At 41.2% G+C, this 21816-nt stretch overlaps 5 protein-coding genes and 1 non-coding gene across 7 annotated transcripts; 3 read left to right on the top strand and 3 right to left on the bottom strand.

Moving 5' to 3' along the window:
- Window positions 1-2811: 2811 nt before the first annotated feature.
- Window positions 2812-4796, top strand: Cych (cyclin H). Its single transcript, XM_076910718.1, has 6 exons — window positions 2812-3020; window positions 3342-3566; window positions 3634-3807; window positions 3881-4106; window positions 4219-4330; window positions 4422-4796. The coding sequence occupies exons 1-6, from the start codon at window positions 2904-2906 to the stop codon at window positions 4561-4563; spliced, it is 996 nt and encodes a 331-aa protein (XP_076766833.1). The 5' UTR covers window positions 2812-2903; the 3' UTR covers window positions 4564-4796.
- Window positions 4797-4944: 148 nt separating this feature from the next.
- Window positions 4945-11384, bottom strand: LOC143425560 (uncharacterized). Its single transcript, XM_076898462.1, has 5 exons — window positions 11192-11384; window positions 10992-11114; window positions 7071-7297; window positions 5258-5394; window positions 4945-5185 (listed from the first exon to the last, which is right to left on the bottom strand). The coding sequence occupies exons 1-5, from the start codon at window positions 11364-11366 to the stop codon at window positions 4972-4974; spliced, it is 876 nt and encodes a 291-aa protein (XP_076754577.1). The 5' UTR covers window positions 11367-11384; the 3' UTR covers window positions 4945-4971.
- Window positions 5491-5563, bottom strand: Trnam-cau (transfer RNA methionine (anticodon CAU)). The gene has a single exon. It is a non-coding gene; the product is annotated as a tRNA-Met (tRNA).
- A 1883-nt stretch (window positions 11385-13267) lies between the features above and the next one.
- On the bottom strand, window positions 13268-16532 carry LOC143427720 (UBX domain-containing protein 4). 2 transcript variants are annotated; one of them, XM_076902131.1, is made up of 7 exons: window positions 16228-16532; window positions 15906-16040; window positions 15412-15827; window positions 15062-15349; window positions 14666-14974; window positions 14175-14407; window positions 13268-14055 (listed from the first exon to the last, which is right to left on the bottom strand). In XM_076902131.1, the coding sequence occupies exons 1-7, from the start codon at window positions 16307-16309 to the stop codon at window positions 13920-13922; spliced, it is 1599 nt and encodes a 532-aa protein (XP_076758246.1). In that variant the 5' UTR covers window positions 16310-16532; the 3' UTR covers window positions 13268-13919. The 2 variants fall into 2 exon arrangements, with proteins under 2 accessions (XP_076758246.1, XP_076758238.1); XM_076902123.1 differs by having other exon boundaries at window positions 14666-14977; window positions 16228-16525.
- Window positions 16533-16725: 193 nt separating this feature from the next.
- LOC143427732 (large ribosomal subunit protein uL10m-like) lies at window positions 16726-21772 on the top strand. The gene is made up of 3 exons (XM_076902143.1): window positions 16726-16883; window positions 20909-21412; window positions 21485-21772. The coding sequence occupies exons 1-3, from the start codon at window positions 16862-16864 to the stop codon at window positions 21718-21720; spliced, it is 762 nt and encodes a 253-aa protein (XP_076758258.1). The 5' UTR covers window positions 16726-16861; the 3' UTR covers window positions 21721-21772.
- LOC143427717 (partitioning defective 3 homolog) lies at window positions 16907-20362 on the top strand. Its single transcript, XM_076902108.1, has one exon. The coding sequence runs from the start codon at window positions 17461-17463 to the stop codon at window positions 20347-20349; it is 2889 nt and encodes a 962-aa protein (XP_076758223.1). The 5' UTR covers window positions 16907-17460; the 3' UTR covers window positions 20350-20362.
- Window positions 21773-21816: the final 44 nt, after the last annotated feature.

Below are 21816 nucleotides of genomic sequence, written 5' to 3'. Positions count from 1 at the left end.
CATCGCGATTTAATATTCGTGAAAAAAAAAAAAGCGGGTCGCCCGCGGTTCCCCTCGCCCGTCGGACGATCCACGTCCGGCAACCAGTTTCCTTATCCCCGCTTTCTATCCGCTTGTTTATCTTGTAAATTACAATCATGCTGCGCTGTGCGCTTTCTTACAGTTTCGTTGGTCGACGGGGGCCAGAATCAGGACGCGCGCTGTTTCACGGTAACGAGAGGACGCCGCGCGAGAGGGAGAGAGCGTGCAGCTTGCGCCAGATCGATCGTTTGCCGGCTCGTCCAAATAAAATTGTTAGCCTTTTCGAGACTTTGTAATGGTCCGTGGCCGACGGCAGCCTTGATAAATTGCAGTAATCCGAGATAAACACCATGTGACTCGCGTGGCAGGACATCATCGATGAGCGCGGACGTCGTTGCGCGATTGTGTTACGCGGCCCGTACCCGTGTGTGGAATCGCGCCGCGATTTTCCAGCTCGCGTACGCTCGGTGACCGCGAGATTTATGATTTGTTACGTAACGACATCACTGGTAAATTTCGTTTCGTATGCACGGTGTGTATAATCATTTCACAGACTAGTGAACGCACGTTACTCGAGACATCCGATAGTAGATAATGCGAGTCGTGTACAGAAGACAGTGATATACTGCCTGTTAACACGAATCTGAGGGTCCATTAAATAATTAAAGAACCCGAAATATATTGTTCTCGTACGTTTCGCGCCTGCTCGGGTCTGATTTCGGGGTAGAGGGAATTTATAACGCCTCCCTTAAATATTCCCTAATTATTGTTTAACGACATATTAAACTGCCCTTTTATTTTCTCCCTTTCTTGGGTGACTTACGAGAGAGAATGATCGCGATTACCGCTGTCGCTTGCACAGCTCGATCTCGAGAACATTGTCAGGTTAATGGCGAGCATTTTTTGGCGAGAAGAGGAAGAGCTCCGATCGGCAAGTTCATATAATACGCGAACAGTATGTCCATCGCGAAGAACAACACACACGAGACCGTTTCGATCGCCGAAGGCTCGCGTGCGACCCGAGGTACCCAGCCGATCAGACGTGGAGTGTTAGAAGCAGGCGTGATACCGCTTTTTGCGGGTTAACCGACGACGATACCACAGCATGCTAACGGTCATGCGATACACTAGGTCACGCATACAAAAAGGAGGGCATGTACACGTGCGATACCTTCGCATTCACTGGAAGGAAACTTGGGAAGTTCGTAGTGCCACGCGCGACAGAGAGTTCTTCTCGATCGCGCGAATCACCGGGGATGTGAAAAGGGTTCGAAGGTAATCCACTTAACCAGTCACACCTCGCGCGATATACCAGACGGACATTGATTTCGCATTAACGTCGCTGCTAAACCGATCCGATTGCCTCCACTTCCCTGCGTGTTCGTGTACGAACGAAAGATATATCGTGGCGCTTGTCCATAACGGTGACGCGTTGGTGTTTGTATTTGCACGAAGGGGGCAAGCTTCGCCGCGAAAGGGTGCAGGCACGCAAAGCCGAGGGCGGCGGCGACCGCAATATTAGATTAATGGCGGATGTACTTCACTTTCGGTGCCGTATCGCTTCCCAACGTGAGATTCCGTCGGAAATTAAACTTCTCGAGTAGCGACGCATCGATCGTACAAATTGAAAATTGCCTCTAATTATCGGCTGTTCGTTATTTAAACGCGCGCACTACGCACGTACAGGCGGCGTACCGCGATCTTGTACTTCGTTCCACACGTAAGTATTAACACGGTGAGATGGAAACTTCGAGACAGTTCCTTTATCTTCGATCTGAGATCGCCGCGATATCAGATGCAGATGCCTGGCGAAAATTTTAAAGGATCCCCCGCTGCACCACACGACGACGTATCGTCGCTAAACATAAAGAAGCATAAATCAACGTGCAAAAAGTAGAAAGTTATAGCCACCGAGACGTGGAGGCAACGTCTTTGCTTGAACAAGCGGCAGCACCGGGATGGCCTCGAGGGCTCGAACGAGGTGGAAGAACAGAATGGGAGATCCCAAGCCCTGATCGTGATAAGATGCAGCGGCGTCGTCGGTTGACAAAGGGTCGTAGGAACGCCCCCTCAGATCCGACGTGCAACCGCTTGCGGGGGCGTACATATTAAAATTGGACCCCCACTTCTGACCCTCTATCAACCATTCGCCGATCTTGTTTATTACTGCCGCGTACAATCGCGTTACCACAAAATATGGTCCCTTTTACCGAAAACTCCGACCTCCGTTATGTTCACCAGCGTCGTGTATTTTTGCGCGGTCGCCTTCCTGAAAATTAACATACGAGAACGTTAGAAGGGAAATTCACGCTATTGTTAGAAAAATTCGCTGAAACCATTATTTATACTTCCTGCATTTGCGATGCAATTTCTTCGAGAAAATATATATATCCACATGGTCCACTTCGCTTGTTCAGCTATTCTCTATTTGGCAGATAACTTTGAATCCACGTAGATGTCCTTAATTCTCTTAAGCAAAACTTTTCCTGTGAAGAAACTGACGCGCTCATGGTGTAGGTCGCGTCCGTATCGATCTGAACTTTTAGCAAAATACATTTAATGCTGCCATCTTTGCCATGTTGGACGAAACGTCAACCAGTATGCTTTATTGGATACGAAGCACGAAATAGAGCCATGGATAAAATGAAGTGTAGATCTCTCCACCTTATGGGACATCGTTTCCAGCTCTGAAATACCGATCGAGTAAAGAACTACATATGCCCGCTAGGTGGCTCCTAGTAGGTGGTAGATCTATTCTATGTTTTGTCCGCGATTAAGTCTTCGCACCGGCATTTACCGCGTTATTTTATGGTGTAGGCGTCACGTTTGAATTTTGTTCTACATTCCAATTGTGGAATATACTTGTCGAAAACGGAACAGCGATGTTTCCGCAGAGCTCGCAGAGAAGGTATTGGATGTTTGGCGACGAAAATGATTTGACAGCGTTAAGAGAGAAAACGAATGCAGAGTTTATCCAAAGACACGGTGCAAATATGACGGTAAGAGACCTATTACATTTAGTGGAAGGTCCACGCAATCATTCCGTGCGTTAATTTTCAATCGTGGTTATTATCGTACACCATATGATCGAAGATAAAATAATCATTTTTGGATAAACTACAAATATTTGTAGGTTATATACACACATATATATATACATATCGATAAATCGTAGATTTTAAACTAAAGCATCGATATATGAATACACTGTTTTACATGTTTTATTTCATTTGTCATTACTTGCTTATTTTTCGATAAGTAGTTATGCGTTAAGGTTGCCTTTTTTTTTAATTATAATGCGAAATCTATATTTCAAAAAGCCAGAGGAAAGAGAGGAACATTTTTTATCCGATACAGAGGAGCGTACGTTACTGCGTTTCTATGAATTACAATTAAGAGATTTTTGTCGACGTTTCACTCCATCGATGCCAAGAGCCACAGTGTCAACTGCGTTGCACTATTTCAAAAGATTCTACCTCAGAAACAGCGTTATGGATTATCATCCCAAAGAGATTTTAGTCACGTGTGTTTACTTAGCTTGTAAAGTAATTATCGATTCGTTATGTAATTAGTCCAGGAGTATCCACAGTTGGTCATGGTAGTTGGTTTTAGGTAGAGGAATTCAATGTTTCCATATATCAATTTGTTGCTAACATTAAAGGAGATAGGGAGAAGGCATCAGATATTATACTTAATAATGAACTACTCCTTATGCAACAACTGAATTATAATTTAACAGTGCACAATCCGTTCAGACCCATAGAGGGATTGATAATAGATATCAAGGTATATATTCTATACCTTTACCAATCCAAATATCAATTTGATATTTGGAGAAATTCATTTCCTGTACTTTTAGACAAGGTATTCCTCCTTGGAAAATCCGGAAAGGTTGAGACCATTTATCGATGAATTTTTAGAGAGGGTATTTTTAACTGATAGCGTTTTGCTATATGCCCCAAGCCAAGTGGCATTAGCTGCAACACTGCACGCTGCATCTAAAGCCAATGCTAGTCTGGACAATTACGTGACCGATATCTTATTTTCCAAGGAACACTTAGGGTGTATTATAGAAGCAGTAAGAAGTAAATAATCCCCATTAAATACTTTATCCCTCTGTGTATAAGAGTAAATAAAGTCCTGTACTCAGGAAATGTTATGATACATTTTAACTGGTATATAAAATATGTATTATAGAGATAAGGTCTATGGCTAAGTGTGTAGAACCTCCCTCAAGGGAAGTGGTAAGGGCTTTAGAGAAGAAATTAGAAAAATGTAGAAACCAGGAAAATAATCCTGATAGCGACATGTAAGTAGAGTTTTAATCTAGTTTTATAGGATCTGTGTGTATGAGATAAGTCTTGATAATTTAGTATTTTATGCATTGGATGTTACCACAGTTATAAACAGAGAATGCAAGAGATGTTGGATGAAGAAGATTTACAGGATAATGAAAAGTATGCCAAAATTATCCAAGATCAAGCAGCTCATGATGAAAAAGTTTTGGGTGTCAGTAAAGTTCTGTCCCCTTCAGCTGTCTAAGAAATATAGCTTAGAGATTGTATCAATATGCATATTTTTACATCTTGGTCCACTGTACAGTTAATAAATAATTTATACGTTTATATATTTCGTAATATCACACAGGATCGAATTACACTAAGTATGTATTTCGTTTAATGGTAAAAATGTATTTGTTAGTTTTTTAATTAAAAACAAAAGATTGTTGTTATAAAAATGGTTCCTTGTATATATTGTATCTCCCTACAATAAATGCAAATAAAAAATGTCTTCTTAATTTCTGCTCTCTTTATACATCCTATCGTTATTTAATTATAAATAATCGATGTCTTATGATTTCATAGATATCGTATTTGGCGCATTTTTTTGGTTTCGTTATCTCGGGACATAACAAAAATCTAAGTAACATGAATACTATGTTCCTTAAATCTAAGAATCTTGATGCCTGAAGTCCAACCTTTGACTTAAATGATACGTCGGGTTGCTTGTAGGTATATTTTGAAAAATCGATGTCTGCTGACCCATCGTCAAGTTACTTGGCAATGGTTGTACAATAGGTAATGCAGGTGGCAAAGGGACGGTGGCTAAATGCTGTGGAAAAATCGGTGCTCCTGGCTGCAGTTGCGCCGGATAATTGAAAAACCTGTACAGAAATTTATAGTCAACGGTTAGTGAAACTCTTGCGTAGATCAAAATATGGGGATTAAAATGTTACCAAAGACGATCCTCCACAAAAATTGGTCGGGGTGTAGGTATTCCCAGACTGGAGTAATATTGTTGAGCCAGTAGTTCAACGTCATTTGTGTACTTTCTTTTCCACTTTGTGCGTCTATTTTGGAACCAAATTTTAATCTGCAAAAGTATTGATCCAAAAGTGTTAACACGGATGAATTAGTGGTATAGTATGTGTAAAATATTTCGATCGCAACGTTCGAAACCAAAAATAATTGCCCCGGGTGAGGATCGAACTCACGACCTTAAGATTATGAGACTTACGCGCTGCCTACTGCGCTACCGAGGCCTTATGGAAAGCTTTACTAACATTTGCAAATTAAGGAAGTTTTGCAAGCTTTCGTTTTCCTGTTATACGGTCTAAAAAGATTAAATAATGTCAAGAACCGAACGAAGACTTCACAACATAATCCAAATTCTCGCTTTTCCAAGAAAAAAAAGGGAAACGAGAATTCGAACGTTTCTCACAGAGGAACGAACGAAGCACAACCCTGAGAAAGTGAGCAAACATGTGAAGCGACGCGGGAAAAAATGATGTCAGCATCTTGGGCATGATTTCTACAGAATTTTCTGACGGGGAACGCCTAAACCGGATTCAGAACGTTTAAAGCAGTAATATATCCTAATTAAAAAATCGACGCCTCTTCGGTCCGTCGCCTCGAAGCATCCGTTGTCCCGGGATGCTTCGTTCTTGCGTGGCATGCTGGAAACGTACGCACGAATCGGTGGAACCGAGCAGGGCAAGAAGAAGGGGACACCCGTAGCTGGCTCGTTAACTGCGAGAAATATTGTGACAGTTATGTCTGCACCACGACACGTCTCCTTCTTCCCTCTGATCCGTCGTCTGATCGTCCTTCCCTTTTGCTGTGATCGCCCAGATAATTATCTGCCTCGTTCGCGGGTAGCCCGCGATATTTCTACCGTTCTGGCAATTACTACAGCTCGCAACATTGCCATCCCGCCAGGTTCCGATCCAACCGAACGTGGAAATATTTGGGGCATTATCATAAATTAATTAGTTTAATGCGGTGCAACTGTGCACCACTGTACACCGCACTATAAAGTAAATGGCAAAGTTATGTAACTGTCGCAATCCATTTTATAGCTTGATACGTTTAACGAGACGATTACCTAAATCTTCGTTGAGAACTAAGCGCTTCGGTTACGCGAGGATAATATTAGAAAATCAGATACCAATTTGCCTGAGAAAAATGAACGAACGAAGAGTGGCATGGCGCCTGTGAGGTGCAAAAAATCTGGAATTTCCAAGTAAAATGCAACTTGTACGAGATACGATGATTAATTAAAGTCTACCGCGAAAGGAAGCAGAGAACGTTTCGCGTTCTCGTGTATTCCCCTTCGCCTGCTCGCGAGAAGAAAGGGCGTATAAGTGCTAATTGGTCCTAAAGGGCGATCTTTCCCCATGGCGCCACGATGTGGCGTCTACACATATGGTGACCTTCGAAGACATAATTCAGTGCTCGGTTGATTTTGAGGAACCCAGTGTTGTACAAGGAGCCTAAACTATTTCAGGTGCCCTGGGCTACGGAAGTCCCAGACGGTTATCACAATTTATCGCGCGCAGTGCATCTTGTTCGAAATGACTTCCGCGAAACGTGTTTCCTTTTAATCAAGCGAGGAAGCCTTGCTCGGACCTAGTTCAGCCCACTAATTATCGCGGGACGTAACGGAGATCATATTTTCCAACGCTACGTGAAACGGTACCTTCTGACGAATCGCGTTTCCGTTACGTCATTGTTCGGAGTGAACGATGACGTAAATTGTGCGACACGTACCTGAGTCTCAGTCAGTTTCAAGCTCTTGCTGAGCTGTAACCTCTTCGCCACGCTCAGGTATTTGTTCCTCTCGAACTCCGCTTCGAGCGACTTAATTTGCGCCGCGGTGAACGCTGTTCGCGGCCTCTTCTTTCTCTCGTCATCGCTAATGGCACTGTCACTTTTTTCCAGAACCTCTCTATCCGCACCTGTGGTGGAGTTGGCGCCGCTGCTGCTGGTACACGCCTCTGATAACACCGTGATAAAGAGAAAAAAAGAAGATCACGCTTTGTCCGTATATGTAATTAAACAACGTTTCCCTTATCTTGTAATTATCGAATAATTGCGCGACGCCGGTTATGTTACTTCAACGCGATTAAATAGGATGAAAACGCGTACGTAATTAAATGAACTCTAATAACACGTGTGTCTCGTGAGATTAAACAGCGCAAACTACCGTGAATTGTAATGTCTAACATTGTGTTTAATGTTCGACGAGGAAAAGGCACGATTTAAACAATCGACACGATGATAGAGGCCTATCATTAATGGTAAAGCGGTGTTTTATGCGCCGTGACGGGCTCAGCTCTGATTTTAATTGCTTTTAAATGAGATCGAGACTGTGAGCAATGCAAACACCGTCTCTTTTTAACCCGACCGGGGCCCCAATTATCCCCGTGAGATTTCTTTCCTCATCAATCTCGTAACTCTTTTTTGCCGCTCGAACTTGTTTATATTTATATTTATCCCCGGCTTACAAGCCGCCGGTACAAGACGTCGCGCCTCCGCTCATGAGGAATGTCTTTGGGGTCTCTTTTAGTCGACTGGTAACAGGACCGCGCTCTAAGCAGCGGGGATCATCTTCTAATTATCTGCCCATTCGTCATCCGACGAAAAACCGTGGCAGCACGACGCTCCAACGTTGAATATACCACCACGTATGTCTGCTACTTTAAAGGGAAAAAAAAGTACACTCGCGACACAGTGATATCGTCCCTGTCATGGCGCGCGTATTAAACGCGCTGCAGGATGAAGATTTAACGCATTCGAGATATCGAACGATTGGAAGAGGCGTCTCGAATAAATATAAAGAGGAAATTCATTTGTCACGTAATCAAACGCGAAAAGGATCGGTTATTTTAGCGTTGATAAATCGATGACAAAAGCTTCCTCGTTCGCGTGGAGAACGAATCGGCGAGAGCGACCCTCGCAGTCAGAGGTGCAATAAATATCCGGAAAAAAGTATTTGCGGCGTGGCTACCGGTACCGCGGAGTGTCGTTTTACTGGCTACTAATTGTCAGATGGCGACGTAATTGTCGCGTTTCTCGCGCGTTTTTCGAGACTTCTCTTCAGCCCCGTACTACAGAATCGTCGGCTAAAACCGTACCGCCTCTAATTCACTCGACGTGGACCACGTCGTGCGACGTGCACGCTTGTGCACGTGTAAATTCAGGAAGGATTCCAACTCGTGTGCCGAGGAACAGTATGCCGCAGATAATAATATCAAACTGTACAAGTTGCGCGTGTTTACATTTTAGTTTCGGACGGTTGCATGTGTTGCATTAGCACAATGTCTTCAAACATTGTAAACGAAGAAGGATTCGATTCTACTTTTTTTTTTCTGTAGAAAAATATCTCGAACATTTGTAACGAGAACAATAACACTGGAAACATGAAGATACGTTGCATTCGCGTACGACTCGGTGCATCATTAGAAGATGAAATGGCCAAGATTCAACGTCGCTTAACCCTACTAGAGCTAATTAACAGGACGAGTACGAGCAGTAGTTTCTGGATGGACTCCTCGCGGAGAATTTTTTCCAACGAGAAACATTTTTTACCGGAAACATCCGATAGGAACGGAAGAGGGAAATATTTTCGGAGGGTGCCGGTTTCTCTCGCGCGGCTCATTTGTCGTCGAGTTTCTGACTCGGTTGCATTGACGAACGAGCTCCGCGAAGAAGAAGAGGGAAGAAAGGGTTGGCGTTTCGAAGGCAACGGTGCAAAAAGGAGCTTAAAACTTGAAGAAGCGTGCGGTGGAACCCGAACAGGAGCACCGCGAGCGTCGCCGAAATAGAACACCACGCCCTCTAGTTTACCTAATTGCCGCGAGCCACGGTGAACTTGTCTCCTAATTATTCGGTGATGAATGGCGCGAGCACGGGTAGAAATGCGCGATAAAGCGTGGCTAATTTTCATTCGTTCGGCGTTGCACGATTTCACACTCGTGGACAACTACCACGATAATTAATCCGGACGTGTGAGCTGTACCGATTGGATGCTTCAGGATAGACGGATGGTTAGGATGGATCTTTTGTTACGGATTATCTAGGATAACGGCCTACGAAATTAGTCGTCAAGAGTATTTGCAGAGTACGGAGATCCCAACGAAAGAGTATTAAAAGAATTCCATCCAGAGATCGATCGCTTGCGATTAAAAGGCGAAACATGGATCCATGCAAGCGGAGGACATCTTTTGGATGACTTTACTCGTTCGCGAGGCTGCTCTCGCAAAGATTTACGCGTCGCGTTGACAGCTTTGTAGTTGGACGCGACGTCCCACGTATCTCGGTCCAAACGCACGTCACCTACGTGAATTGTCCTTTCCTTAGATCTCGAATTTATCGGCAGCGGCCATTGCGTTGTGTAAATCAACCGAGACGAGGATCGTTGGTAGAAATTAGTCGCGGAGAATCTAATACGCTTGGTAAAATGAAGTTATCAGAGTAAAATAGACACTAGACATCGCGAATAGTTAAAGGACGAAACGTCAGAGAAGCTAAAATTTAATCAAGGATCTCGCGCCAACGCAAGTTCAGAATGGAAATCGAGACGAATCGGCTCGCGAGACAGCATCGAATGCGTAGCTGTCCGCGTTGTCGTTTTTTTTTCTCATTCTGCGCTAGATACAGACGCGGAGGCACATTTTGCTGCATTTCCATGGCAGAATTAGCAGGAGACAGATAAATAGTGGACGAGGAGCAGGAACATTGAGTGGGCGTGGACCCTTGCAGGAAGTAATGGATCAAACTCACGGGCAACGGTCCTCCGCGCGAACTTACGAATTCGTTACCACGTTAAAGGAAGCGGGTGGATTCTGTAACAATTACTCCCTTTCACACTGGTAACAATATCCGAATTAAGTGGAGACAATTACCCGTTGTTGCACCGGTGTGTAATAACCGCGAGATTGAGAGGCACAAAGTAATCTTGATCTCCCGCGTTCGCCGTCAAAATGTTTCGCGTTCGTTGTGCGCGCTGTTACAGATTTTGCGAAATGTTTTATTGATTGTTTACTCGGAATTTGATGAGAAACTTGCAGATAATGGTGGTTAATTAACATAGAAATTCCAGCACGTCCAACACGCTAAAGGAACGATTGTATATTTGCTACTGATTCGCACGGTATTATTTTTAGTAACGATCTCATAATATTTGCTTCTTTCTTGCATATCTGCCCGGGATATCTTCGTTAATTACGCAATTTAAGGAAATGTAAATACCGCACGGTATCTTAAATACATAATTATCTTTCAACTGAATTAATCTCATTGTTAAAGAATTACAACATCTTTCGATTTGCTCCTATGTTTGCTTTCGCGTTTTCGTCCGATGTACCTTTATTAACTAAGTAATTTGATAAGGCAAACACAAGTGTTCAACACCTGTAGGTACAATTTATTAAGTCACGCCGTATAACCTTGTGAAAGAGCGTTCATCATTTAAACAAACACTATAAACTCTATTTTATCTGCATTTTCTTAATACTCAAAGACTCGTTTACGTGGAAATAGCTGCATTACATGCAATTCCTTCGTTATAAATGTTAATCGTTCGTTTTTTGTCCGATAAGGTTGTTAGTCATCGTTAGTAACGCCTTCGCTGCAATTTTCCTGGAATTTAGTTTCAAAAGTTAACTCGTACAATTCAATTCAACTTACCATAGCACATTTCTGGCTCAGGGGATGTCGAGCAAACGATATCGGCATCATCGAATTCGATCTCTTCTGCCACGGACATGGATGAGTCTGGCGCTACCAGTTTCCGTCCATCCGAATCGTTTGCTGTTTCAAATGAATATTATTTAGAAACCTTTCCCCCAGCCTCGACGAATGAAAAACTATTTTTCTGTTTCACTTACATTCGTGGCCATGCAAATAAGCCTTAGTTTGAGCGGGTACACGAATTTCCTCCTCGACGATTTTCTTGGTCGGCGCTAAAAGACTTTCGATGCTGAACGAGCATACCCTCGGACCTTCGATCAATTCGGTTGATTCTCTTTTCGTTTCTGACGTTTTCACGCGTTCCTCCGACATCGTCAATTGTCCACCATTCGATACTCAGATCGTACGATAACCAGATCGATCGAATATCTTCTTTATTGCTCAGGACTCTCGAGGAAGTAAATCTTATCGAACATTCACTATTCACGTTTCTGCACTATTATACTCAACACAATATCGCGACACAAGCACTACCTCTTTGAACGATGGTTACAGAACTTAGTTTATCGGTAACCGAGAAAATATTCGGAATTTTATTCAATGAGAGGTGAAACGATCGAATGAAATCAATAGATCGATAAGATCGTAAAATGTAGTACGAAATCAATGAAGACCATTCATGGACACCCTGTGATCCGTTCGCGGGATTAGAGTCGAAACCAGCGACTGTTTGTCGGGGTTGCTCGCGATGTCCAACAATATTTTTTTTGGCAGCCAAGTCAAATTCTTCGTTCTTCAAGGCGGTGTCGAAAAGCCACGTGCTCATGACGTCATTCTGTGCTGAACCAATCCCGGGTAAGTTTGGGCGGTTCTTGGCAAGCACGTGCGTTTCTGGAAGGAGTCCCTAATGATCTCGTACAGCGCGACGGTAGCAGTCACTAAACGGTGGTAATGAGGTATCCATAAATTTCTGTCACCGCCATGAGTCGCTATTTAATAATTGTCTTGACACAAGGCGAGCCTGATTCGAAATCAATTTTCAATCTGTCGCGCGCGTATCGAGTGCGATTCCAAGAGCATCTCGAACTTACGAAACTTGAGCTCAATTTGAGAAACACGTCGAAATGATTTCCTCGCGATTTAAAGAAGATCTGAAGTAATTGTCTGAGGAATGCCAGATTAAATAATGAAAGTGATATACGAACGTGCTATACGCGGGAGATAAATGTAACAGACGATATACGTAATTAACAGATTGTTGCGAATATGCAAGTATCGAACGGGATGAAAAATTGGATGATTTGAATGTATTATTAGATCTTCGTCAGTAGTCAACAACGTTTAAATTCCTGCGTACCCATATAAAACTCCACGATGAGACAGATTTGTCATTTATACGATCAGGTCTGCATTCAGTTGGCCAATACGTTTAATGAGAGTATTAGACGTATAATCGCTTGCATTAACAAGATGATGATGATGATGGGAATGATAAAATGCTACAAGAACTGTTGACAGATATGAAACTTGGCTGCGATTACGCGCATCAGCATAGTACACTAAAGAAATTTGTTTCGAAATATTGCTGGCCAACTCATAATTCTTCAATGTATATCATGGAATGGGCTTTTATTAAAATTTATTTATATTCTTCAGACCATCGTGAAGAAATTTGTTTCAATTTTATTTCGAATAAAATTGCATCCTTCTGGAAGAAGAAAAGAAAGGGGTGAAGTAAAACGATGTTAAATTCTGTACAATCGAATGCACGATGAACGTATCAGGTTGAACGCAAGTACTTATTAGACGGCAAGTTGTTGAAAGGACTGGTAGGTGTGTCGTAAGATCGCGTTACCCAGATGACACTCCTCTCGCAGGTTCTGCAATATGTTATATTGTCAGAAAGCTGAAACCTTTGAAGGAACCAGTCAGCCAAAATGCTTGTCAATTTCACGCTTAATTGGTGCCACGATCGACGGCACCAACGTAGCGGAAGGGTGTAAATTATCGGTCCTTCCAAATGTGTCAACCGCAAAACAAGACGATCGAGAGGCTGGCGTTTGTTTTTCTCTCGCCTTGAACATATTTTTGGAATCACATTACGATCGGACGAAAAATCGCACGTCATGGTGCCATGTTCTCACCGTTGTCATAAACCGTCCGTGTATCACCTTACCAGCTACTTGGCGACATTGACTGCACGCCTCGCGGATCTCGCGAAACAATGTTCCCAAGATGTTTCCGGGCGGACGTAAAAGGACGGAAACATACAGTTTGTATGTGTGTAAATTTTTTATTTTTTTTTGTTGTTTGTTATATTAACAGAATAAAAGCCATCTAACCGATACATTTTATCATTCATTGTAGAATAAAACATAACGCGGTTGTTATTATTGATACAATTATTGTTATCCGAAAATATACAATAATATTGAGATTAATGTTATATAACAAAATAAATTTCTTCTAAGAAAATCTTAAAACATACATGCTAACTCAAAACCTTCAGTGAATTGATATTCTTACTACGAATATAGGAGTATATATTCGAAATCTTTTACGGGACGTAAGTTTGTCGCATCGCAGCTGATCAACTGCGTTTGGTCCTTGGTATAATGTTGGTTATTGATTTAACGTTTAATCTTGTGATTGCGAATAATTAAATATTTTCGATACAGCGAATATACATAATGAAAATAAATCGTTTTCCATAAAATAATTTATCCTCTGAAGCAAAATATGTCATCGTAGTTATGATCGTAAAAACGTGACATTCTCTATCGTAGTGCAATAGAACGGAAAAACATACAAAAGTTTAACAAAATATATTTTTAATCAAAGGTATTATATATCTGTTGCGTATCTAAAAGTTCTGATTAGTGAAACAGTAAAGCCCGCTGGAACTTCATTTTGATTTGTAACAAACTACATTTGTTGCGTTGAATTACCGTTCCATGTGTTATTTTCGTCATTATCATCTCCACCTGAATGCAATCTATGTATATTTCCTTCAGTTTTGATGGTCGTATTCCCCCGATTACCTAAATATCTTCTAACCAAACTGAATATCATAAATAATATTTTAACAATGTATCTATATGTATACACATACGTATATATATATGTGTGTGTGTGTTCATACTTTATCCATGCGGATTTTCTTATACGTACGAAACCTACCCTGATGAGCTAGCAACATTTTGAACATTGGATGCAACCGCTCCGCCTCCATTATTCTCCGTATCTTTATTCTCAGCAGAAGTGCTGGGTTGTTTCGGTTTAGCGCGTCCACCCCCAGTAAAATAGCCTATCAGGTAATAGTATACAGCTGAGAAAAGCGCAAAAGTGGACCACATGAACCGTGGTATAATACCAACGTCTTCTGAGGATTTTACAGTTGCTGTGACGTTTGGCTAAAGATAAATCGAAACGATGTAGATTACTACGAATACGATGCACGTACTAGGCAGAGCTGGAAAGTTGACTGGTCGAAGAAATGCGGGTCTGATTAATTACAGTAAATTTTGTGGAGCCATCTTTTCTAGGTCGATTATAAAGACCAGTTAAGCTACGTTCCGCAGCGCTTCAGTACCTCGAATGTTGGAGCCACGCAGTTCTTAAACCTATTTTCCAGTTCTGCACAATAAATACCAAGTATAAATTAAAATTACATTTTTCAAAGGCAGGATTAAGATGACTGCTGTAGGAACTAGTTCCAATTCTAGGAGAGTTTTATCGTCATCCTCGTGCATTAACTCTCGTCTAGGGAAAGATGTAGACATCGCGAATTGTCGGAAAGGTAGATCAATGTATTCAACGACGAAAGTACGTAAATCACGCAGGGTATTTGTTGGTTCGAATTGCGCAACGTAGGGATTGCCAGATGGCAATCGAAATTGTATTCTACTGATAGTTGTCGTCGATATCGGTGGTTCGGATGGTTCCGAATTAGTGGGTTCGGATTGTTGCTGCAGTTGTTGCTGCTATATTGAACGATGTTACGTTTTGTCGATACGTAAAAAGATAAATTGAACGAGTTCTTTTTTCGTAAAAAATAGCATACAAACCTGTTGCATAATTCCTTTTGCTGCTAATTCCTTTTGCTTTCTTTCTAACTTATCCTGAGCAATTTGTTGCAAGACTTTTTCTCGCGCCGCTGTATCGGCGGCTTTTTCTCTCATTCTTTCCTCGTAAGCTTGTTTCATCTCTAAGTCTTGCTGCTTTTGTCGTAATTTTTGCACATCCTGGCCGACTTTACGGCGTTCTATTTCCCTTTCCCTCTCTTTCCTTTCTTCTTCTTCTACGCGTTGCTTCTTTTGCACTTCTATTAATTGTCGTGCTTTCTCGACTTTTTCCTGAAAATATAAATTTTTAGTATTTTTTTCGCAACATAAGAAAACTTTTTATACAAACTTACTTCTACTGTGAGTTCTTTGGTAGCTGTCTCTATTGTTTCATTTACAGTTTTTGGAGCTTCATTCGTTTTCAGACTTGTGGATGGTTCTTCTTTTATACTGCTTTTAATTACATCATTATTCACATTATCTGATACAGTTTGTGTTACTGATACTTCTATACTTCCTGCTCCTGTTGTGTTCTCATTCTTCTGGTCTACGTCAACCTTTGCATTAGCATTAGTAGCAGCAGCAGCAGCAGTTGCTTTCTGTTCTGCATCTATTAAATTGACCGATGCATTTTTATTCTTTCCTACTTTTGTTAATACCAAGTCAATCTTAGTGGCCAAATCAGTCGCTGTTGTACTGCCAGCGATAATTTCTAAGGGGGTACCATTCTCACCGATAAAGAACAATGATGGAACAGGTACCAGTTGATCTAATCAAAAACATTTAGGAAAACATAAAATTTCATCAGAGTTTACAAATGTTATAGACTCATCTCATCAAAGGATACAAATCTGAGCAAAAAATCTGTAAGTATCAGATCCGCTTTCCAATCGTATTGCTACAAAATCATCTTGTTCCAAGCGACAAGACACATCTGTAGCATTGATTGCTTCAGCAAATTGCACAGATGTGTCATCTTTGCCTAAAAATAGTTTGGAAAATTATTCATCTTATTTTATTAATTAGCATTAATGAAGTTGTTGGGAAAGGATATGGAAACAACAGGGAAGCGATATGTATATTTTTTATTCGGCGTACATATTAATTTTAACGAAAAACATGCAATAATAGTGCAAGTAACACTTTAACCTAAGTTTGGAAGTACACACCTTCGATAAAAACGACGAAAATTGCTTTCCTAGATTTTGATGTTGCCACTGCTTCATTGATGCTACCCTCAAACCACTTCATTTTTTTTTTTTTATCAAATTAAAGAGATCTGTGTACTATTGTACTATCAATTGATAATGACGTAATGAAAAAAGTGGTTTAATCACTAGAAATTTTCTTTAGAACTTGACGTTTCAAAATCTGTATAAGGTTTGGGTAGGTATGCGTTGGATTACCGGACTGCGTTTAGTCCATTGTGTTGGGAATGATTGTCATTTAATTTTCATTTTTTTATCGAGCAGTAATAGTAATTAAGGTCGCTGCAGGCATTTATAATTATGATTTTATAGAAATTTATAAAAACATCTCTCACGAGAGACAAGTTAACAATACGTGTCAGTGTCATGTATTGGTTATTCGCTAGTTGAGGATAAGTTTCGTAGTTTAATCGATGAAATTGTCGCTGGTTGAAAGGCCACCTTCAAGTTTCAAGGTTAAACAAGAACCAGTGAAAATGGACCATTTTAGTGTGGTTAGTGGGTAAATAAGTATGCGAGGTAGCGAGTACCGAAGATATTAAATTGATGTATGAACCATTTGTTGTCTGTGTCTCAAGAACATTATTACTAAATCATGGCTAATTTAGTAAAGAAAGGTAAGTTTCGTTGAGATGGCATTCTTCTCTTGTTAGAGTTAAAAGATATTCCGTCAATGTCGAAGATGGAAGCGGTATGTTTGGTTATTTTGTTGGCCACACTGTTTGCATCGCCATGTTTCTTACTTTCCGCTGGATTGTCAGAGGGAATAGTGGAATAAAATGTGGTAATGGCGAATGCGTCTGTTCCGCATATTTGATGTTGTGATAAAGTTGGGCGTACGCGTCCGCCTTATCAGTCGTGACAAAGTTTTTTTTTATTTCGTCAATGTACGCTTAATTTTTCACGAATACACGTACTTTTCAAAGCAATATAGTCGACAATAAGAAGAATAAAGTGTTCAGTGTACGATGTCGGTGATTCATTATTGGAATATGGAAGTATACGACAGATAATAGAAAATAATCGTATCATAGAAAGGAAATTTCTAACTCGGTATAATCCGCGACATGTGCATCTATTTAAACGTATTCGCTTGGTAATACATGAACCAGATTCTCGAGCGTGCTATTACGTTAGAAGCAATCGATACGCACCCGTAAACGTATAATAAGATAATATGAAATCGGAGCGAGCATGAAGGTAACTGTGTGCTTCGATAACGTTAGAGTGGTGGTCCCTTGCGGGGATGGAACCTTACTGGTCAAAGATTTAATGCATGAGGCTATTTTGAGGTATAAAAAGGCGACGGGAAAAAACGATAGTGCATTAACTATAAATAGCTTGTCATCCTTAACTGGTGGTGGTCTCCTGGATCCAGATGATAGGTTATGTGATGTAGCTGATGACAGGGAGCAGATTGTTGCTCATTTTGTGAGCAACGATGTCACGCATGCTGGTGGTGACGGGGCAAGTTCAGTTGGTACGAACAGCCCAGACTTTTTTCATTCGGATGGCAAAGAGCCATCTTATACGATTGATACACATTCCTCCATACCAATTAGTGGTATAAAGAGAGAGAGCACTAAAAGATTGTCTATGCATGCGCTGTCAAGTAGAGAGCCTTGTTTAACTACGTACTCTGCTCAGTCCCTTCCCAGAGAGTCTCGGCGTAGAGAGCCACTGGGACAAGATGCCAAAGTGTCGTTTGAATATGCGAATGCTAATATTGAACCAGGGGATCAAGGAGAAATTCGAGAAATTGTGATAAAGAATGAAGCAGGACCACTGGGGCTTCATGTGGTGCCATGTTACGACTTGTTGGGAAATGATCAGGGGCTTAGAGTTGAAGGTATCGAGCCTAATGGCAGAATTGCTAGGGATGGCCAGATCGACCTGCACGATAAGATTATCAAAATCAATGGTCATAATTTGCTGCACATACCGTTCTCCAAAGTGCAAGAGATCTTTCGTACCTGTATGACAGAAGCATGTTTGCAAATTTCTGTGGTAAAGCATAAAAAACCACACGAGAAATCGTTACACAAAAATCATGGCAATACCAGTGGCGGATCGGAAAAGGAGATCGACGAGAATGTTAAAAGACTTCAATGCAGCAATTACAATTTGCTGCAGACTGCTAATACACGTAAAATTGGGCGTATGATAGAAATAGAATTAACTAAGGGTAGCAATGGGCTTGGATTTAGCGTGACTACGCGCGATAATCCCGCGGGAGGTCATTGCCCGATATACATTAAGAATATATTACCAAAAGGTGCTGCGGTTGAGGATGGCAGATTAAGGCCTGGCGACAGGCTACTAGAAGTAAATAATAAAGAAATGACTGGTAAAAGTCAGGCAGAAGTGGTTTCGCTTCTGAGAAGCATTCCACCTGGTGGTAAAGTAAGAATGGTGGTATCGCGTCAGGAAGAAATTTCCTCGAGTATACCAGATTCTCATTCTCATGTTACTTCCACGAGTCAGGCCTCGGAAGTTACGGACAATGCGAAATATTGGAACGCATTAAACACATCCCCGGTAAAAAAGAACACCGAAGTGCAGGATAAAATTACTACCCATAATTACGATAAGTGCACGTTTAAATCGGTGAAATCATCATCAGAGGACATTATTTTGTCGCCTCATAAAAATCGTATGATATTAACCTTAGATATACCGGTACACGATTCAGAGAAGGCTGGATTAGGTGTTAGCGTTAAGGGAAAGACTACCAACACAGACGAGAATACTAATATGGATCTGGGGATCTTCATTAAAAGTGTCCTTCACGGAGGTGCGGCCTCTAGGGACGGAAGATTAAGGACCAATGATCAATTGCTCAATGTTAACGGGGTATCACTGTTACGACTGTCGAATTCAGATGCAATGGAGACACTTAGGAGAGCAATGCTCAATACAAACAGCTCTGTGACTGGAGTTATCACTCTTACAATAGCTAGGAGGATATCTTCCTACGATGGGAGTGATAAAAATCTACCTGAAAACTTGTCACCTCATTGCAAACTGGAATCGGCCAACAGTATATACATATCCGACAACGCAAAAGCTAACGAGGGTAGAGTAAAGGAAAAGAACAATTTGAATTCGCAAACAGAAATTTTAGACAACGGCGGATTACTGTCTTGCGTGACAGCATCTCCATGGAACCCAGTTATCGATAGACTAACCGAACAGTATAACAAGAATAGTTTAAGAAATGAAAGTTACTGCATCGCTACCAATAAGACGTGGATAGAATCCGTGAATAACGTGAAGAAGATTACGATAGGGCAGCGCGAGGATCGCGCGGAACCAGTATTGTTAGAAGATTCGAATGACTCGCAATCGAACGAAGCTAAACGAAATACGGACGACAAAGATAGTCAATACTCCGGGGACCCGACGTACGATAGTCAGTTGTCCCTGGAAGAGTTCAACTCTTCCTCTAATAAGTTCTCACGCGACGCTCTGGGTAGGCAGAGCATGTCGGAGAAACGGCACGCCGCTTTAGACGCAAAGAATACCGATACCTATAAAAGGAATAAAAAATTACGGGAGGGACGGGAGAACAAGAATCAGGAACAAACAAATCAAAAGCCTTCGAATCAATCGACCGATTCGGAGGATCAAAGTAGTAGACGAGGCGGCAAATCGGAGAGTTACGAGAAGAATAAGAGTAAAGGTACTACCGAGGGTAGTATGGCTAGTGATAGTAGCATGAAACGATACGAGAAATCCGTGGATCCAGCTCAGACAGAGTACGTGTACACTATACCTGGATGTAATAATAAGTTCACTTCACCGAGGAAACACTGGTTGGTAGACGATGTGCACGGCGAGATAACGGGTAGCAATAATTATAAGGACGATCGCGAGGGTTTCCCAAATAGTCGGGGGGACGTGAAACAAGCATCCCTCAATTCGGCATTAGACGATCGATACAAGCGTTCGCGAAAAAAAGGGGGCATTCGCTCGATGCTTCGATTAGGAAAGAATAGGAAATCGCTCAATTTCGGTGATAGTATAGAAGCTCGTCACGAGTCCAGTAATTATTGCAGCGGAACGATTAATTATATCGCATAATATTAAAGAAAAAGGGAATTTATAAGCATAGATACCAAGTTTAAGATAAACATAAACGTACGTGTGCATAACTTCTAGAAACACATATACACGATTTATACACAACTGTTTTAACACCCATCGCACGTGCGCGCGTACACACGTATATAGTATACACTTAAATATGTACGATTTGTTCCAAAGTGCCTTATATCATTGCAAACAAAAAGTTTATCCTGTATATATATATAATTTTTGTATTTGTCTTCAACTCGTACCGATCATGTATCTATTTTTAAAATAAATCTATGCACGTAATATAAGCAATGTGTAAGTTGAATATCCGTTAATTCCGAAAGAGTTGTTTCGTTCTTACCGATCGTGAAACTTTGAAAATATATTCGTCTACGTTAAACGACCGTTATAAATTGTAATTTATACCAAAAACGAAACAACATTCGATACGCAAACAGTCCGCTACCAAGCTCGAAAAAGTTACGGTACGTACTTTAATTAAGCAACGTTTAAACGTAGAAAAATCTGACAGCGTTACTACTACGATACATATTTATTGTTCTAGCATTTCAGTTGACACCGAATCAACTGTTCTACCAGCAAAAGCGTTACAGGGGTAAAATAAACATCAGAAAGCCGAAAATATATTTTAAGAAGCGCGTGTTAAATGAACTATTAACGCCGTTCTTTATTAATCCCAATAAGGGTAAAACTTTGGAGGAACTTTGTCTGAATAAATTCGAAAAACAGGAAAATACCCTTGGTCCTTATGACCAGATCATAGCGAGGGAAGCTCGTAATTGGTTTGATAATTCGAAAATGGTCGCTTGTTTGCACGTGAACAGTATCAGTCAGTTGGATGTGTTCGCTGTACGAGTTCCGTTGTACAGGCAGAATATGCACTATAAGTATTATGGACCTCATATCGTACATCATCTGATCAAAGATTCACCTTACGAACGTCTTGCTCCGTTAGTTAGCAAGTATACTGCGTTCGTGTTCAGCCCTGAGATAAACGGACAATCGTTAGAAAAAATTATCAAAAAGTGCAGCAAGATGTACATTTTAGGTAAAGTAATGCGTAGAGATGATCAACTCGGGATCAATTTATTAATCGATTAATTCTTTGTTGAATTTGCAGGTGGGGTGTTGGAGGGACATGTTTTGAACCACGACGATTTTATGAAGTATTCGAAAATGGATATCGCAACGATGCAATACAGTTTCGTGCAATTGTTACAGACTGCAGGCGGCAATAATCTGAATCGTCAACTTACGCATCATCAATCGAAATTGGTGTCGCGACTTAAACAGATCGGTACAAGTGAGGCAACACCCGACGATAAAGATAAGAATGAGGAATCGGTGCCTGTATAATTGCAAAGCTACCTGTATCTATAATTTATTATACGTTCATCATGCACACGAAGCTTTAATTAAAGTACAATTTATTGTCCCCGTGCCCTTTGTCAC

This window comes from Xylocopa sonorina, chromosome 1 (assembly GCF_050948175.1).
Source record: "Xylocopa sonorina isolate GNS202 chromosome 1, iyXylSono1_principal, whole genome shotgun sequence".
Lineage (NCBI taxonomy): Eukaryota > Metazoa > Arthropoda > Insecta > Hymenoptera > Apidae > Xylocopa > Xylocopa sonorina.
The sequence above is the reverse complement of the archived record's forward strand: the minus strand, read 5'-3'. Positions and strand labels throughout refer to the sequence as shown.

Coding starts and splice junctions, on each gene's coding strand:
- LOC143427717 (XM_076902108.1), top strand. CDS start 17,461: ATGAAGGTAACTGTGTGCTTCGATAACGTTAGAGTGGTGGTCCCTTGC.
- LOC143427720 (XM_076902123.1), bottom strand. CDS start 16,309: ATGAAGTGGTTTGAGGGTAGCATCAATGAAGCAGTGGCAACATCAAAA. Junction 16,041..16,227: donor TTTCGTCGTTTTTATCGAAG/GTGTGTACTTCC, acceptor AACTATTTTTAG/GCAAAGATGACACATCTGTG. Junction 15,828..15,905: donor CAGATTTTTTGCTCAGATTT/GTATCCTTTGAT, acceptor GTTTTTGATTAG/ATCAACTGGTACCTGTTCCA.
- LOC143425560 (XM_076898462.1), bottom strand. CDS start 11,366: ATGTCGGAGGAACGCGTGAAAACGTCAGAAACGAAAAGAGAATCAACC. Junction 11,115..11,191: donor TTATTTGCATGGCCACGAAT/GTAAGTGAAACA, acceptor CATTTGAAACAG/CAAACGATTCGGATGGACGG. Junction 7,298..10,991: donor TGAGCCAGAAATGTGCTATG/GTAAGTTGAATT, acceptor CGGTGTTATCAG/AGGCGTGTACCAGCAGCAGC.
- LOC143427732 (XM_076902143.1), top strand. CDS start 16,862: ATGGCTAATTTAGTAAAGAAAG. Junction 16,884..20,908: donor GGCTAATTTAGTAAAGAAAG/GTAAGTTTCGTT, acceptor TTATTGTTCTAG/CATTTCAGTTGACACCGAAT. Junction 21,413..21,484: donor CAGCAAGATGTACATTTTAG/GTAAAGTAATGC, acceptor TTGAATTTGCAG/GTGGGGTGTTGGAGGGACAT.
- Cych (XM_076910718.1), top strand. CDS start 2,904: ATGTTTCCGCAGAGCTCGCAGAGAAGGTATTGGATGTTTGGCGACGAA. Junction 3,808..3,880: donor GATTGATAATAGATATCAAG/GTATATATTCTA, acceptor CTGTACTTTTAG/ACAAGGTATTCCTCCTTGGA. Junction 4,331..4,421: donor AATAATCCTGATAGCGACAT/GTAAGTAGAGTT, acceptor ATGTTACCACAG/TTATAAACAGAGAATGCAAG.